The sequence below is a fragment of the Natrix helvetica genome, assembly GCF_964273705.1.
Source record: "Natrix helvetica genome assembly, chromosome: 2".
NCBI lineage: Eukaryota > Metazoa > Chordata > Lepidosauria > Squamata > Natricidae > Natrix > Natrix helvetica.
Window position 1 is genome coordinate 164607018 of NC_138552.1, and position 18777 is coordinate 164625794.

An 18777-nucleotide genomic window follows, 5' to 3' on the forward strand; every position below is an offset into this window, starting at 1 on the left:
TTCTCAGCTTGAATACCTAATTATCACAGTACTATCTTATTTCTAAGGATATTTACCCGTGTAGTACGACTGTATTATTATTATTATCCTTCTCATCTTTTCTACTACCAGCTTGTCATGCCCTTGTCAGAGTCTGAATCTGCAGGGGGAAGATGAGCTGGAACAAGAGCAGACAGAGATTGAGAGGTTGCCTCCATTGGCCTAGGAGGAAACTGGGAAAGGGCAGAGTCGGTCCAGGCAAGGCTTTTCAGGATTAGAAATGCTTGCAAACAGGGAGGAGCAGGAGAAACAAAGCTTAGGTGAAGAGCAAGGACCACCCCCTCATGATCCTAGAGCACGGAGAGAAGAGAGAAGGCAAGACCAACATAGACTGAAACCTCCTTCATAAGGGATACCTGGTGACTGAGATGTAAGGAGGTGCCAGTGTGAGAGGCATTTGTTGGGAACAAGCATTGAATCTGTGAAGCCTTGTGTGCACTTGCAGATTACTGTGCTCTGTGCTCTGCCTTGTGGGGCTTACCCAGTTTTCCTGCTTCCCTGAACTTCTTGCCCTGGTTACTGTTTGGCTAACCTGGCTTACTGGACTACTTGCACCCAGAGACTCCAGGACTTGCAGTAAACGTAGGGACATTTGGGGGCAAAGTTGGAGCAATAAAGGGGAGTTAGGCCTGTTCTCTGGCTGTGTTGTTTTCATGCCACACCTCGGGTCATCACACAGCTCCTATTGGTATCTTATGATTATATTACCTTGTTTGTATGTACACTGAGAGCTTATGCACTGGAGACAAATTCCTTGTGTGTCCAATCACACTTGACCAATAAAGAATGTTCTGTTCTGTTCTGTTCTCTTTTGTTCTGTTCCATTCAGTTCCATTATTGTAAAGGTGAACTCCAAACAGAAATGATCTGGGATTTTAGATAATACTATTTGTTCACTTGAAGCTCCATTTTAGTTTTAATTTACCTAGTAACAATTTATTGGCTCTGTGTTTGCATATCTCTCTCTGTGTGTGGTTAACAATTGTCTGCAACATGAGAATTGAAAGGCATTTGTTTTCTTCTTTGTTCAGCCTTTCTAATTCATCCAATTTTAATGACTTTTTTTCTTTACAAAATAGCAAGAGTACTATATCATAATTAGTTATTATCTAGAAAAATGTGATGCCTGCCACAAGCCAATATGGAATTTAGCACACATGATTTACTCATATTAGTGAGCATCACCTTAATATTTTCAATAACACTGGCCAAACAGCAGAAACCAAGATAATATTTTGCTCATGGTAGTTCCCATTCATGCTCAAAATAATGTTCATGGAGTAAATTTAAATTATTCCAATCATCTGAAGTGCTTGAGATGCATTAGGATAGATTTCCTATTAATACCGATTTCTTAGCGATTCTTCACTCTGAAGAATACCACTTCTAGGAAAAATGCCTTTTAAGCTAGCTTAAGTTCAGTTTAGCAGAAAGTTCACTTGCATTATTTTCTTTGTTTTAATTCACATTCTTTGACGTTCATGAGAAATATGACAAACCAGAATATTATCTTAATTACACAGTTTGCTTTCTTGATAATGAATACACCTATTTTGATATCTGCTACTAATATGAGGCCAGGTTTATATTACAAATCCTATAATCAGCCTTAGTTGGGAGGTGCGACTGGATGAGTGGATGGTTTTTGAGGAGAAATAGATGAGATATGGGAGAGACAGTTTAATGTTTCCCTTCTAGTAGTTTTTATGTATCCTGTGTTCAGCTTCCCTTTGAGTGGCTTTAGGTAATGGGTCTGACTTCTAGATGTTGTTAAACTGTATCTCCCTTCTATTCTCACTACTAGCCATGCTGAAATTCAGGAATATCTTAGGACGACAGCAGTGGTGGGTTTCCATTTTTTTTACTACCGGTTTGCTCATGCGCATGATGCTTCTGCGCATGTGCAGCCTCCCACTTCTGCCACTACTGTTTTGCCCGATCTGGGCCGAAGCAGCAGAAACCCACCTCTGGACCACAGCTGTTCTAATGGCGTAGCCTTAATCAATCCAAACTACACTGAAGGACATTGATGATATGGAAAGCACTCAACTCTTGAAAGGTATGTCTGTCTGTCTGTCTGTCTGTCTGTCTGTCTGTGTGCATGCATGCATGTATGTATGCATGCATGCATGCATGTATGTATAGAGACATTCTTTATTTATTAAACTGCCATTTGAAGTAATCAAAAACATTGGTTGATTGATCAGAATTTAAGAATATGGCCGATATGATTTAATATAAGATCTTTCTACTATAAACTGTGATGAGACCTGATAAAAGGGGACAATTTAATCTAAATTAGCAGCATGTTTCACTCTGCATTTTAAACTGGCAAATAACATAATACATTTATGTTACATTCTGTGTATGTGTACATGGGCAACACTTCCTTTGTAAAAATGGGAGCGGCTCAGGATGAAGCAATAAGCTGTGATGTGTGTTTCAAAGTTAGAGCTCATCAAAAAGCTTTCTGGGGCAAAATTTCATCCCTAAATCAAAGTAAAAGCATGCTAGGTGACTGCTTCATTCTTTTGCTGTGGCAGCTATTCAGTATGATACTAAACAGGTTGATTGTTCCAAGTGTAGTCTGTAAACCAGCGGCATTTAGGTCATAACCTCACTTACAAAGATGAAACCCAGAAACCCAAGATAAACTCAAAGAAAGCTCATTGGCCACTGTCACCTGCCCAGCCTTAGCAATTAATGAATTGAAATGCCAGTGAAGCTGGGTTGTTGTAAACTATGCTTATGACCCATCTCTTGCAAACAAAGTCAAATCCCAGGAAATCAATAATAATAACAGATCTGGCATCACTGCTAAAGCCAAACTTTAGAATATCAATGACTGTAGTTACAGTAGAAGCATGCACATGCATACCAGGCAATACACCTTTTTTTTTCATTCAATCATGTTCGCTTCTGCAGTTTTCTTGGTCAGATTTTTCAATAGGCCATTATCTGCTCCTTCAGTTGAGAGAACACAACTGGCCTAAGGTCAGCCCTCCATCTAAAGAAGGATTAGAACTCACGGTCTCCTGTTTTCTAGACCAGGGGTGTAAAACTCACGTTGTTACGTGACGTATTGGGACTTTCCCCCCCCCTTCGCTAAACCGGGCAAGGGCGGGGCCAGCACATGACGTATCTGGCCTGTAGGGCCGTGAGTTTGACACTCCTGTTCTAGATTGATGCTTTAAACTACACCAAACTATCTCTTAATAAACCAATATTTGAAGTGAAAATTGCTACTAAAGGTAAAATGTCTATAAATATGGAAAATAAACAGAGTCGAGAATTGTTTAGTATTTGGATGAAATATCCATGCTTAAGATTAGACTTGAAAATTAAACAAACATCCCAGAATAAGACAATGGGAAACCATTTTCATCTTGCTACCCAAAAAACATTGTAGATGCTTTTATAGATATTATAAAATATCTATAACTTCTGTTATAGATAGGGGTAGCTTCTGTTATTGTCAGTTCGCTCAAGGACGCACTTCGGGGAGCACATTTCGCACACACGCATGCATGTGCAGTAGTAAAAAATAAGATGACACCACCTATGGCTCCACCAATAGAATTGGTTTGGGGGCGTGGCCGGCTGAGTTACTACCTATTCGCTGAACTGGTCTGAACCAGTAGGAACCCACCTCTCGATATAGCCATGAAGTCACCAGGAGTTAAACTTGGTTTGAAGGAGACATTTATTTTATTTCATGCCCAACTACACGTTCAACTTTAAAATACAACATACTATAGTTATTTCATAAATACCTGTGACTCTGTGGCATATAGTTCTGATGAGAAGAATGGATGGTATTGAAAATGGTCAAAAGCTGCCAAAGTTACAGAGTTCACTGCTTAAAAAAAAATTGAATGTCTTTGAAAAAAAAATAGGTATCACTTGGGAGGAACTGTTTGCTTCTGAAAAATGCTTTTTATATAGCTGTAGTTAGATGTATATAGTAATATCACTTAGACTTATATACTGCTTTACAGTGCTTTTCAGCCCTCTCTGAGCGATTTACAGAGTCAGCCTATTGCCTCCAACAATCTGGGTCCTCATTTTACCCACCTCGGAAGGATGGAAGGCTGAGTCAACCTTGAATCTGGTGAGATTTGAACTGCCAAATTGCAAGCAGCTGGCAGTTAGCAGAAGTAGCCTGCAGAACTGCACCCTAACCATTGCGCCACTGCAGCTCATATAATGTAGATCAGACGTTTTGTCATGTTTTTCTAGGTAACTTTTGGATGTTAATAATGAATAAATGTTAAGCTATATATATTTTTTCCTAGCTGAACTGAGTGGCACGTTTGCTGATCCCGATAAAGGAACTAGCAGGGAGTATGCTGGGTGCAAACCAAAAATTACCTCAGTAATTTTGCAACACCTTTGCTATGCACACATTTACCCAGGTTTATGCTTAAATGATATATGCACAAAGCAGTTGTTGCTCTAATTCATACCTGGGCTTCTAAATAGCCCAGCAATTTTCTCCGCACATCATTTTTTCTTGTTCCTACCCATTCATTTTTATATCAGAATAACATTTCCCTTAAGATTGCTTCCATTCAGAAAATTCACTATTTTCCCTACGTCTCAATTCTGGTTCTTCCATTGTCACCATTCACTGGAGCAGGTTGTGCAAATCTCACTACCTTTGTAGAATTTTTTAAAAATATGAATTCAGAACAGGTTAGATTATACCAATTAATACGTTCTGACATACATTTTAGCCCTTAAATTCATACCTATGCAACCTTGTATGCATTCATGAACTCCAATGTCCAAGACCAGGCCACTTTCATTCAGATCTATTATAACTTTCCCCTTTCTCTTGGTTCACATGTGAGGCACTACCTATTATTACTAAAGCAGAATGGAGAGCCTGTTTTTCATCCAATAATAAATCCTGTGGCACCGAAATGTGAGCAAAGCGATGTTGATCAGAGAGCCACTGATCAGCTAAAGCAGAAGGAAATGTCATATCAACAACAGAGTTTCATAATGAAAGCTGGTCTGATAAACGCCTGCATGTTTAACCGGAAGCTCAATATCCTTCTCTGAATTGATGTCTTTGTGTAACATGGACATGTCTTCTTTATTATTTTACATATCACTGCATCATTTGTTTTATTCTATGTACTGCACTTAGTTATAAGTACCTAATAAATTAAACTATGTTGCTTTTCAGAGTAAAAGTGATATAGTCTTGAGGCACTGATAACCTTCTTCCACTGGATCCTGCAGTAGCCCCCTACTATTTCATATGTGTTGCCAAATACATGCTAGATCTCTGTGAGACTGAGATTATTGAAAATGGTGGCTCTAAAGCAGGGGTGTCACCTGTCTACCCAGTGTGAAGAGGAAAGATTGGGCCAACGTAGCTTTGGCCCGGTCTACCAGTGTGAAGAGGAAACATGCCAGCAGTTTGGGGAGTGGCGTCAAGCTGGCTATGCCCATCCAGTTGGCCACACCCACTCAGTCAGCCACACACCTGGGCTCCCTATCACAGCCCTGATTCGGCCCTTAATGAAATTTAGTTTGACACCTCTTCTCTAAAGAGATGATTTGTGGAAGGGCAGTTACTGTACAACTGACTAAATGCACATGAACTTTGTGTTTGTTTCCCGTTATGGTATACTTGGACCATATTCTTCCATACCTTCTTTCTTCCAGCAAGTTAGGAAAGATTTGCGAACTTCACTGAGGATGCTTATTTGACATGCACAGAACAAATGAATGCCCAGATTTAACAGCTATAGGACTAATTAATGCATACCGGCTGATTAGTATTACTGAATTCATTTAGAATGCCTTATAAAGAGAGGGATATTCACCATCCAGAGCTTGAGCTGACAGTTCATTTGAGAGTTTTATATCCACTATGGAATCCTACTCTCCTCCCTCTAACGTTTGGTTAAATTTGTTTAAAGAAAAATCAAATTGCAATTTAACGCCTTGCAAACGTTATTTGAAATATGAAACTATAATATGTGTACAAGCATGAGGAAGTTTGACTTTTTGAACCTGCTGAAATGGTACGGTAAAACAACCTATATTCTCTAAATTGATTATTTCTTATGGAAAAACACTGGCTGTTTAATGAAATCCACTTGTTGCCCGCTAGAGAAACAGCTGATCGCTCTCTATTGTTTTCTTGAGACAACTTTGGAGGAAAAAAATCAATATACAGTCATGGGCTGGGATCTGGGGGGGATGTAATGAGTGGCTGTTTAATTCAACCTTGGTGTCTCGTACGTTACTAATTACTGAACTAATGTCTACGGCAGATAAAACAAGACTGTTATGGTTCCCCACTGACAAACTTCACACAGAGGGAACAGGAGTTGTCATTAAGGAGTCGGTGATAAATGAGGTCATATCACACTCATCTTGTGAGAGCAAGACTAGTGTTAAATTGCTGGAATTATCAATCATTGCCCATAGCTCAGCGGTTGTGTCAGACTTCATTGTGGTTGAGAAAAGCCATAGAAACCTCCACAACTGTGTAGTGAGAATGCATTCAGATAGAGGGAAGGAGGGAGAAGGAAGTATGTGTGTGTGTGAGAGAGAGAGAGAGCATGCTGCTGAAGACTCGCAATGGTAGTTAATGATCTTAGACCACAGCCGCTAAATGATATGCTGGACATTAATTTTGCTATGCTAGAGAATGCAAGACTGCCATGGCTGAGGACGACAGCATTTTGCAGGCCTTTAGAGGATAAAAAGTAAGGGGGAAAGTTAGAAGAAAATAAAAAAAATGAAGAGCTTTGGCCTTAGGCTGGATCGGCAGCAAATTGCATTGCTACCTGAAAACCATTAATTCTCACCCAGGCATCCCATAGCAGACAAATACAACTCCGTAAATCACATTCTTAATAAAAGTATAAGAAAGATTTTAGTGACCTCAAGAGCTGACTAAATGCAGACCCTCCTATTATTCACATCGGGAGAAAGTAGCAAAAAAAAAAAAAAGCATTGCTTGGAAGAAATGTATTAAATTTGCTAAATCAAATTGTTTTTGAGAATCAATATAAAAAGAATAAATTACATATGTTTCCCATAGAGAACTTGAAAGGCTAACATGATGAGCTGGAAAAGTTACCAAGGTAATGATATTTACTAATTGGGTCACATCCAATTTACTTATCGATATCAAGAAGAAATATGACGGGGACTTCCGGTTCCGGCGGCTACGGCGACAGGCAGATCGCTGCCTGCTCCAGCTCTCCCGGTGGGCTTCCCCCGCTTCTGGGGGGGCACAAGACGCCTTGGAGGGGCGCCTTGCCGAAGGAACGGCTCGCGGAGGGTCCTGGCGTCGGCGGCGGCTGGCGGGGGCTCCTCCGCTTCGTTCTAGGCATCGGGGAGCAGTTTTGGAGGACGTGCGTGCGCACGCGTCTCGCCCCATGCCGATCGGAGAACACACTTCCGAACGAAGCAGCGGCAGTATGGTGAGAGGCTTCCTTTCTGCATTCCTTCGCTTTTGAATTGATGAACTTTTCAGCACTTTTAAAAAGTTAAACTTTCGGATCCCTGCTAGAGGTGCGGCTAGAGGGAGGGGGATTTCCCCCCCTCCCTTGGACAAGCGGCTTGAAAAGACTTTCCTTCCATCCCCAGAGAGGAGGAGGGGGGAGAGCCAACTAATGATGCCTCACCCCTATAAAAGTGATTTTCATTCGACCTAGCTCCAGAACTAATGGATGAACTGAGAACTTTTTGAACTTTTAAAAATTTTACTATGCCTCTGAGCCCAAAGCTGGCAGGGCAAGATGGCACACTTCCGTTGTCTTCATGAATTGTGAAACCTGACTTCACCTTTAAAATTCAGGCTTCCGGTCTTTGTCTCCGAGTCACCCAGAGGAATTTCTTGTGGATTGCTACTTTCTGAACTCTTTGGAGAAAAAAACTTTCATCTACTGCTAGAGTGACTAAAGAAATCCCCATCTGTTTGGATCCTCTGCCTTCTGAATTCGCCTGCCTGCTCTACCTCTCCAGCTGCCCAGTCTCTACTTTGACTGATCTCCTTGCTTCATAAACCATGTCTCCAAAAAGACCACCTCCTGGAAAGCCTGGCTTTGCTACTTCTGCCCCAACGTCTGCAACGTCTAGTCCAGCTACACAGTCAAAGATATCAGAACTGATGCAACCCAAGACTACAGAGATAGACTTCCAACAAATGCTTCAACAAATTTTACAAGGCCAGGAGGAAATTAAGAAACAGTTAAGGGAAATGAAAGATGAAATTAAACAGAATCAAGCCCAAATCTTTAAGAACTCACAGAGACTGGACCTTGTGGAGGGTGGGGTGGCGGAGGCGAGGGGGGGGGTAGAGGCCTTACAGAAGGGGAACAAAGAACTTGACATCCAACAAATGAAAGCAGAGTTTGAAAGAATGTCCTTTTATCTTAGATTTCAAAATGTAATAGAAGCAGATGGGGAAAATATAAGGGACATTATGACTAACATTTTAGCTGAATACATACACAAAGATAAACAGCAGATGGAATGGGAGATAGATCTAGCTTATAGAGTGAATTCAGCATATGCCAGAACACATAATGTACCCAGGGAGGTTCATATTAAATTTCTTAGGAAAACCACAAGAGATGAAATTCTGGGTGTACAAAGGGGGCAAACACTGACATACCACGACAGGGAGATAACCATTCTAAAGCAGATTCCCAAAAAAATTAGGGAAAAAAGGAAAAGCTATTCGCAATTGGCGAATAAATTATACCAGAAGGGGGTGTGGTTTAGATGGTTGATGCCTGAAGGTATGCTGATATTCTGGGAGGAGACAAGAATCAGAATCAACACACCCATAGAGGCACAGGCCTTTATGGAAAAAAACAAAGCGAACCTAGAAAAAACAGATGACACTACAACGGTTATGCAGGACACGGGAGGGGCCGGAGCTCTGCCAGCGGGGGGTGAAGGGGCAACACCAAGAAAGCTCAGATCACAAAAATAAATAAGAAAACCACAATGTTATAAACAGACCGAAAGTATTAATGAATTTACAACTAGACTATATATTATAATTATATAAACTGATTGAAAAGTATTTTTTCTAGAATTAATATGCTGATTTTTTTTATGACTATGTAATAAGGTTTGATATTTTGATGTAACCTAGGAGTCTGGAGGGAGGGGGCGTCTGCCATACTTGCAACTGCCAAAATTTGTAACTATTCCACTTACCCTTTTCCGCATAAATGTTTTTAAAAAAACCAATAAAACTTCTTGAAAAAAAAAAAAAAAAAAAAAGAAGAAATATGACTTAGCTTTAAAAATTGACAAAAGCCCCTGAAAGATTAGCAGAACAAGACAACATTGCACAAATATTTTTGCAGTATCCATAGTTAAATAAATGAACATGGACATGTGACAATCAACATTAGCTTCCGCATTTATGTTCCATTTTTAATGGTTTCTCTGCTACCCAAGTCTTTTTCATTGTAAATCTGAGAAACAAAGAAACGGGAAAACCCTGAAAAGTTTCTTATTGACGCTCTTATGTACAAAACTACCAAGAGGATGGGAAAAGTGCAGACAAATAAAGATACAAGCCAGGAAAAGAAAGGCACAGGGTCCACAGTCACTCTCAAAAGCTAAGTACAATTATCTGACTTCCAGTCACAAGTTACTTATGGTGACAGTGGAGGCAGGCACATATTATGAGGTGTATAAATCTGCTCGTATCAGCTCAACTCCAATTAGGTTTAAAGAATGTCATGGAAAAACCTGATTCCAAATCCACAGTAGATTCCTTGTGTGTCCAATCACACTTGGACAATAAAGAACTATTCTATTCTATTCTGTAGGACTGAGAAAAGAATACACCTAGCCCTCCGTAGCAAGCATAATTATGGCTGCCAAGTCCATCATTAGAGGAAGGGAAGCTACAACTGTGCATATCTTATTTCAACTTTGTTTTGGATTACAGAACTGTAACGATAATAAAGGAAGGGACTAGTCACAAAATTGCTTCTTTTATCACTGCTGTAAGTGTAAATAGTTGCTAAATGAGGATGTTACTAAACAAGGATTACCTCCCACTTACCTGTGAAGCTTTGAAAACCAGAAACATCAGCAGACAAGTAGCTTGGCTGAGCCTGTGAGAGTTCTCTCTCCAGTGGTTCGGTTGGAGATACCCATTCCATACTAGAAATATTTTCGACTTTATTGGGGGTCTCAGGCAAACAGGAGATACTGTTGATTCTGTCCAGACAGAAAAATCCAGCAGGGCAGGTTTTCATTAAGCAGTCATTGTAATTAAACTCACAGTGTTCACCCTGGAAGAGAAGTTTTTAAAATGTCATTTGGAAGTCCATTTGCATTTTGATAGTCACATTAAATAATTTGATTATGACTTTCTTTTTGTTTTCCAAATGCTGTCTATTTAAAGCGGGCAGAATGCTTTCCCCAAAATTAATGTAATCCTATTGAGCGCTTTTGCCTGTACTGATTTTATGGCATAGACCTTGGCTTTCGTGCTGTAATGCAATTATGGTGTTTTGACTTCCAATCAATTCAAAGAATGTCAGGTTTCATTCCTAGAGTTTCGCAGCAGGTTGACATGCCAGGAAGAGCTTTGTCTCCAAGCCATCTGCTTTTCAATGTCAAAATGGGTTCCTTGGAGATTAATTTCAAGTGGTAGAGAAGTATGTAAACTAAGACTTTATGTCAGCTCCAAACCACATTTCTTTCTCCTTTTTAACTTTATATATGCAATCCGCGAATGCCTCATCTTTCCCAAGCAGGTAGTAGCCGGACATATTGCAGTCTACTCTTGGGTAAAGCAAACATTGCAGAGTATTGCTAAGTAGACATGTTACATTATCTGACATAATGCTTTAGTTTCCTCATAGCATTTATTTTTAAAGCCTTCATTATAGTGTTGTTACAACAGCAACAATGTGCTGGTTATCAATTAGAATATAATTTGAGGAGTGGTAAATATTCTCTAGCTATTTCTTCAAATGATCTCAATCTTAGTCAATTTACATATCTTTGTTCCTTCAAGTGATCTCAATCTTTCAGAGTAAATATGTTCAGAATAGGAGGATTCATGAAAAAGAAATCCCCATGTTTCTTCAGAATTATAACATGGGACACATTCTTGTCTTTTCCCTGACTTTCCATCCTCTGATCTGCAGAAATTCTGCAGCAAATTACTCACTTATAGAGCATAACAGTTTTTCTTTAGAAGTTTATTTCCATCATTAAGCTCACTTGACCTTGTATCAAATTATTAGTATTGTTGCTGCCACTGCTCACTTAACAATATCAAGTGCATCTGTATACACATTTTTTGCCTCTCACTGTCTCCACATCAGCATTTATGTCACTATAAAATGTTTGGTCTTTAAAATTATCCCAAGACCTTTTGCATGATTGTTGCAACAACAACCAAGTATGACAAATTCCATCAGAAAACTTTAGATTTGAAGCATGATATCATAAAATAAAGAGACGTGGTGGCTTAGTGGCTAAGACACTGAGCTTATTGATCAGAAAGGTCAGCAGTTCGGCAGTTTGAATCCATAGTGCCACATAACGAGTGAGCTCCCATTACTTATCCCAGCTTCTGCCAACCTAGCAGTTTGAAAGCATGTAAAAATGCAAGTAGAAAAATAGGAACCACCTTTGGTGGGAAGGTAACAGCATTCTGTGTGCCTTTGGCATTTAGTCATGCCGGTCACATGACCACAGAGACGACTTCAGACAGTGCTGGCTCTTCGACTTTCAAACAGAGATAAGCACTTCCCCCTAAAGTCGAGAATGACTAGCACATAGGTGCGAGGGGAATCTTTACCTTTACCTTATCATAAAATAACTTCAATAAGCCCATCTCTTTGCTTTGTTTCTCAAAATTACCTCATTCTATAAGAAGCTCAAGTTTTCAAAACATAGATATGAACCAATGTATGTTTTCCGATCTTGGTAATTTCAAACTGTTACATAATTAAACCATTGGGCACTGATACTACAAACTGCATATTAAATTACTTTGGGCTCTAGAACTTTTTCAAGCAGCTTTTTTTTTTTCAAAAAAAAGAAAAATGTTTTAGTTCAATTATCCTAGAACAGGAAAAAGTGCTAGATTTATCTGAGTAATTCTAGTATATCTTGAGTTAATGTCCAACTGAATAAATAAATAAATAATATATAGATCTGTAATCGAGCAGAGCAGAGTAGAGTAGAGTAGAGTAGAGTAGAGTAGAGTAGAGCAAAAACAAAGCAGAGCAAAGCAGAGCAGAGCAGAACAGAAGAAAATATAATAAACCTTTCGGTAACATGGTGAATATATTACTTTTGGTTTATGAACTTGATTCATAAATATTTGAACACAGGCTGACTCCTAAAATGACTTGTATCCTGTGGTTGAAAACAACAGTTTAAGGTAGCTCTGTATCATCTTCATCATCTGTCATTGTTGTGGTGGCATCCTTCTACAGTAGCCTGGTGGTGACTATTTCTTTAATGAGGTAAGTTAAGGCTTCCCATTTAAAGACAACGGAAAGCTCAATTTAAATAGGGCATATACCTCTATACATTTGGATGCTGAACAATTAAACAAATGAATCTACCAAGATAATCAGGACTAAGCCTCGGTGGCTTTTTCTTATCTGTTGACTTAATTTTTAATGGTTCATCTCAAGTTTAAGGCAAATGAGAAAACTTAATGGGAGACAGACTCTGCTAAGGTTTAATTTCAACAGCACATGCTTCATACAGAGTGGTGGTAGTAAGGTTTTGGTTCATACCACGTATCCAGATGTGCAATAACAGGTGTAACCCAAGCCTGGTTCCCTCTGGATGCATATTCCATGTACACAAGGGTTAGATGCACATTCATTGACATCCTCTTCACATCTGAACCCTTCCCAGCCTGTTAGAAGAAAGAAAAAATGTAATAGATTTCTGGTCTAATATTGGTATAGCAGTGAAGGCATCCATGAATTCTATACACATATTAGACATGAAGCTCGCTGGGTCATTTTGGACCAGTCACTATCTCTCAGCCTTAGAAAGAAGTTAATGACAAGCCATTTCCAAAAATAATGCCAAGAAAACTAAAGGAACTAGTTCAGGACATTAGAGATCAACAGTGACTCAAAGATACCCCCATCCAAAAAAATCCTGCTTTTATTTTCCATAATACTCCAAAAATGGACATATAATTCAAACCATTTACAGGGCATCCTTTTCTAAACTGGGTATAGCAAATGACCATTGAAATAAGAATTAGTTTGAAAGGATTGTTTGCTTCCCAAAACTTTGTTATTGTTATTATTTTAAAAAGAAATGCAGCTGTGATAGATCACCATCTTGAGTGGATGGTAGTGGAACATGCTACCTGCTGCTGGCCTAACTCTACAGTTGAATAAAGAGATTGTGTCTTACTGGCTGTAGCAAGCCTGCAATAACAAATTATTAATCCATATGATAATTATAAAGTGTTTGTGTTACTGATAACGGGCCTTTAGTCTCTGCTTTGAGAAGAAAGATACCTAGGATTTAGGTTCTTTGCTCTCATGCTCCATTAGCTGGAGTTAGGCATGAATAACCCTTTGAAATTCTTCACTGATTTATGAGCAAAGAATTTGGGTAGGAGACTGCTATTTCTCCCTAATAAAGACAAATTTTCCATTCCCCTCTCCCCCAAGGGAATTTAGCGAGCTTTACTTCTTTGAAGTGATTTCCAAAGTACATTTGTCTTTTATCAAAGTGAATTAAAACTGGTCTATTTCCTAAATGTTCCTTAGAAGCATTGTCAACTACCCCCCAACAAATGGAATGTACAGAGAGAGAGGGAGGGAGGGAGGGAGGGAGGGAGGGAGGGAGGAAGTACACCCACCACTGATTGTGTGGTGCAGATGCAATAGTGGAAGCCATGTGTATTTTCTGAAAGTGGTGCATATTTTAAACCATGATTTACAAACCACTATGGCTAGTTCTACACACTACTCTACTTCAAATAAACCTCCTGGTATAGTGTTATAGTGAAACAACAATTTCTTTTTCTTCATTTAATTCTAAGAGCTGTCCTCATTCCAAATGCAAATTGTTCCACAAATTTACTTTACAGTAACATTCAATCAAACTTTCCAACACATGGCAGAATTAGCCAGTGTAGAATGCTAATTAAAACAACTAATTTTCCCTTTGGACCCAAGACAACATTTTAAGTGCATTCGGTTGCTTCCAGTGGAAAATTGTTTTCTTCTGTGATGCTTTTTGATCAAGAGGTTAGATCAATTTGCACCTAAGAAACAATAAAAAGGGATTTCCTGATATATTATGCCACATTTGGGAAAACAAACATTCCACCTTTTAATTCCAGGAAGTATTGCCTTGGTTAAAAAAAAAAAGGGGGGGGGGTTGAATCTGGATTTTTGAATAATAAAAAAGACTTAATTGAAAGCATTTTGTTCATTTATTACCTTTCTGACATCTGCAGAAATATCCATTAATAAGATCTTCACAGACTGAGCCATGTAAGCAAGGAGAAGAGCTGCACTCATTCAAATCTATTTCACAAAATTGGCCAGAAAATCCATTGAGGCACCTAAATATAATATTCATTATAGTTTAGCATAATATACAATTTCATAACTATGTAGAAAAAATCCACAAGTGTTATGCACATATTTGTCTTGGTTCAATTTAATGCCTGTTAAATAGCCATCTGGATATTAATGGATGTTCATTTCCATTGAATGGGACAAAAACTGGAAGATAGACTTTTTGCTAGAGCCTGGCAAAGGGCATGAAAGATTTAGGAAAAGGAGTGGAAGAGCCTGGGGGCGAAATCAAAAAAGGAATCAGCCTAGAGTCTCTACATAAACACAAATGGACGAACTCCAACACTTCTTGAATTCCACTGACCTTTATCTAACAACAAAACAGTGCTCACCAGTTGGTTGATTAGATTCCTGTGCCTAGGCGTAGACAATAAATCAGTTTAATTGGAACCAATCATGTGGCCTGTCCTAGTGATTTCAGCATATTTTTAATATTGTTTTTGATAAGTGCTTCTGATTTTTTTGAGTGTGTTCCAACTTTAAAGCTCTCATTTCTGAGAGCATGCCCAAAGCATTTTGATTGGAATTTTGAAGGACAATGTCTGGTGTCAAGGAATAGAGGTAGTAACCCTATTTCCAATTATTGTTGTGGTCCACCGGTGTAGCTGTTTCTTGTTTCTGCTAAGGCTGGGTCAGGACAATTACGTTACTTAGGAATAATGTTAAATAAAATACTAATCACAAAAGGTTGATTCCCTTCCTGTTTTGTTAGCAATTCTAAAAACAGAGAAATGAGAATGTGCTTAGTAGGCATCACCATATTACAACAGCTGAATAATACTAATTCAGGAAGGACATTTGATAAAGGCACACCAAAATAATCAAATTGCAGGGGGGGAGGGGGGGGCTCAAGCATAAAATAGCAAGCTGAACAGTAAGTTCTACCACACTATGGGTCACCCCAAATCTAATGTTATGCCTTTCCCTGCTTTCTTGTTGCCAGCCCTAACTTCCAAATCTAACCAACATGGGCACATGATGTCTTGCCAATGGTAGTTATTCAGTCTGGAGAAACAGTGAACTTATTCAGACCCTCTGGCAAATGAGAAGGGTCACGACTCTCAAGACTGACAAACTCAGGAAGCAAGAACCACTGGATTTCTAGAAACATCTTTATTGTTAGTAGGGCAATGTGACAGAATGTAGAAAGCCAGTGAAAGCAATTATCCAGATCAGCTTATACCTGTTGTGGTCTGCCAGTGGCCAGAGAAGCTGGCAGTAGATTCGGACAGTGAGGAGGTTGGGGAGAAACATGGGGCAGTCCTGGAGTCTGGGGAAGGCTCTGATGAGGGCTCTGTGTTGGAGGCAGAGGGGGACAGAGCCATATGCCAGGTATCAGCTGCCTTCAGAGTCAGACATCAGTGAGGCAGATGAAAGCTGGAGCCTGTTCCCAGTGTGCACATGTGCAGAGTTGCCAGATGAAGGGAACAGCTAAAGACCAGGGGTTGACTTGAGAGTAAGGCTACAGGTGGATGATGAATGATCTTCCCAGAGGAAATAAAAGAGGAGTGAAAGAGGAGTGGAGTTTGCAGGAGACAAGTTTTGTCTGCTTAATTGGTTCGTGACTCTCCGAGACTCCTTGCCACATTTTGCAGATATCGGCCTGTCAACTGTCCAAGCCAGATACGATCTATAACTGTGGATCCTCCCTTGAAAGACTTTGTTGGATGAGAATGAGTAGAATTCACAGTAAATTAATAAAAGAGTTTTTGTCGGGACAAGGAGTTTGCTGCATGCTCTTGGGAAGCCTAGGTCAGCATCAAGCATAATTAACACAGATTTAATCTGAGTCTCTTTATCACACTTTCCCCTTCCCTGGGACTGAGGTGTCTCTTTTGCAACAGTCCCCTTTCCTACTCCATGTTCCTCAGGCCTGATAGGCATTTCTTCACAAAAAGTGGCTTGTGTTTCCTTCCTTTGAGAAGACGTGACTTGGAAGGTGGGGGTGTAGGCATGTCAGAGAAGAGGAAGGAACACACTTCCAGACATGTTGGAAAAGTGCAAAACTCAGTAGCCTCATTTTCTGCAGGAACCATGAGCCATGCTTTTTTCCCTTGCAAATTAATGCATGCTGTGCCGAGTTTGTGAATGTGTCCAGCAGCCAATTTGAGCCAATTCTCTGTATATGCAAGACCTCCATGGCACCAAACCAACAGAGCATATTTGTCTACTTATTTTCAAAGTTCTTTAGTTAATATATGCTTGTAATATGCTTCCAGCTCCATTGACTAGAAAAGTCTGAAAGCTGTAGACTTGGAATGCCCTTTGCAATTATTTACTCCATAAATTAGGCTGAAATGGAAGGAGCTGAATCCCTTTCCCAGCTGTAAGTGTTCACATATCCAGAGGTTGTCAAGAGAAGTTAAGTGTCTCCTGGTTGAACAGCTTCCTGCAGTCTTAGACTGGGCCTACAACTCTTCAAATGTCAAACTCCCTTTCCTCCCCCTTCAATTCCAATCCATAACCTGCTGTAACCTATTGTTCTTGTGTCTCTATTGCTCACCTGTACCCTTTTCTCATCTCTTTTCATCTCTCTGCTGACATTTCACAGTTTATGAATAATTTGTATAACTGCCAGGTTGAAGGCTAGCATCCTCCAACAGAACGGGGAGCTGGCTTTATTTTTAAAAAAAGATCATTAACAGCAATATACTTTAACAAGACAGCGCTTATGCAGTCACCTTTAGCTATGTGGAGCTCTTTTGGCTTAGAAGAATTGATGAGATGGATATATTGGTGGAGATTACCTATCTGATTAGTCTTCATAATTATCTGAATACTAATTGAACTTTAAAAAAGGAATTAGAAGAAGAGAATAATAAATAAAAGGGGACTTTGCCCCAGTGCCTTATTAAATAAAACAGTCTAACAGAAAATCCTTTGGACCTTTGTCCTGATTTCATCCCCCATCTCTCATTCATATATGTATTTTCTGGGCAGAATAAATCTTCTTAACTACTTCACTCTAACAAGCTAGTTCCATCACTGCAAATTTATATTGGGATGGCTATACATTATTAACAAGCTATGAAAAGACACTGGCTAAATGTCATGGCAGCTGAGATATACCACCACCTTCGGATTCATACTGCAAACAATTTAGTTTTAATTTCTTGGACCACAAGGTGCCCTGACATTTGAGGGACAACTTTTTTTCTTCTCTAACTTCTACAGGGGTCAGGCTTCTATTATCGCCACTATAATTTTCAAACCTGGCATTGATGGAATGTTTTACAGTGGAAATTAAAAATGGAAAAGCCAATCTATCCTGTACCTTAATGATCAATGTTCTCATGTAGAATTGAGGAATAAAAATAATAATTAAATCAAGGAAGCCAATAATTCTAGCATCTTCAGAACTATCTTGTCATGTTTAATTCAATGCGACTATAGACACTTTTCACCTAAATGTTTCTCGCTGCAATAAAAGGAAATAACAGGTGTTGTGTTTATTTTTCTTTTTAGTTGACACCCTCCCTTCATATTTTAGATCCATGTTGTAATCTGTTCTACAAATACTATATTAAATACATCCAACATCAAAATCAAAAGTGCTAAATTAAGGTACAATTATAATAATATTCTACTAGTAAAACATTTTTTGCAGTACAGAAACAATGTACATTTGGTACAAATCAAGATGCCATTCTGGCTGTTTAAAGAGACATTCTCATAGGCAAAACAAAAGAAACAAGGACTTTTTGTTAGTAAAATGAAAAAAAAAAAGATATTGTTCTAGAATACAAAAGTGTGGTAGATGTTTGAAATCCCCATTCTACCTAACAAGTCTCTGACAAGCTAAAAGCTTTTTTGTGTTCTCAGAAGTTATATACAAATGCTTCAAGCTCAAAATTTCCTTTCAGTCCTTTTGATTCCTAACGTTGCCTGCCTAATTTTCTTATTTTTTTTACTATTCTCTTATTATTGTATAATCTTCATTTGCTAGACCAATTGCCAACCACCATGTAATTTATAAATCAAATGGTGAACTCAGGTTTAAAGAAAAAATCCTTTTATTAGAACATACAAAACTTTCAATGTTGCAAGAAATCTAAGGGTTTTTCTTGTTACTTGGCAAGAAATTGTTTTTTTCACTTGCTTTCATTCCTTACTTCTGTTGCTTTTAAACTTATTGTAAGATTAT

General features: G+C 39.0%; 1 protein-coding gene across 1 annotated transcript in view; it reads right to left on the minus strand.

Moving 5' to 3' along the window:
- The window catches only part of EYS (eyes shut homolog), a gene marked incomplete at both ends in the record, with an annotated part of 387634 nt that extends 373000 nt beyond the window's left edge, over positions 1-14634 (minus strand). Inside the window, 3 exons of the mRNA XM_081943885.1 lie at positions 10106-10337; positions 12813-12937; positions 14493-14634. Of these exons, the coding sequence (XP_081800011.1) occupies positions 10106-10337; positions 12813-12937; positions 14493-14634 (499 nt within the window). The remainder of the gene's footprint in view (positions 1-10105; positions 10338-12812; positions 12938-14492) is intronic.
- Between the last annotated feature and the right edge of the window lie 4143 nt (positions 14635-18777).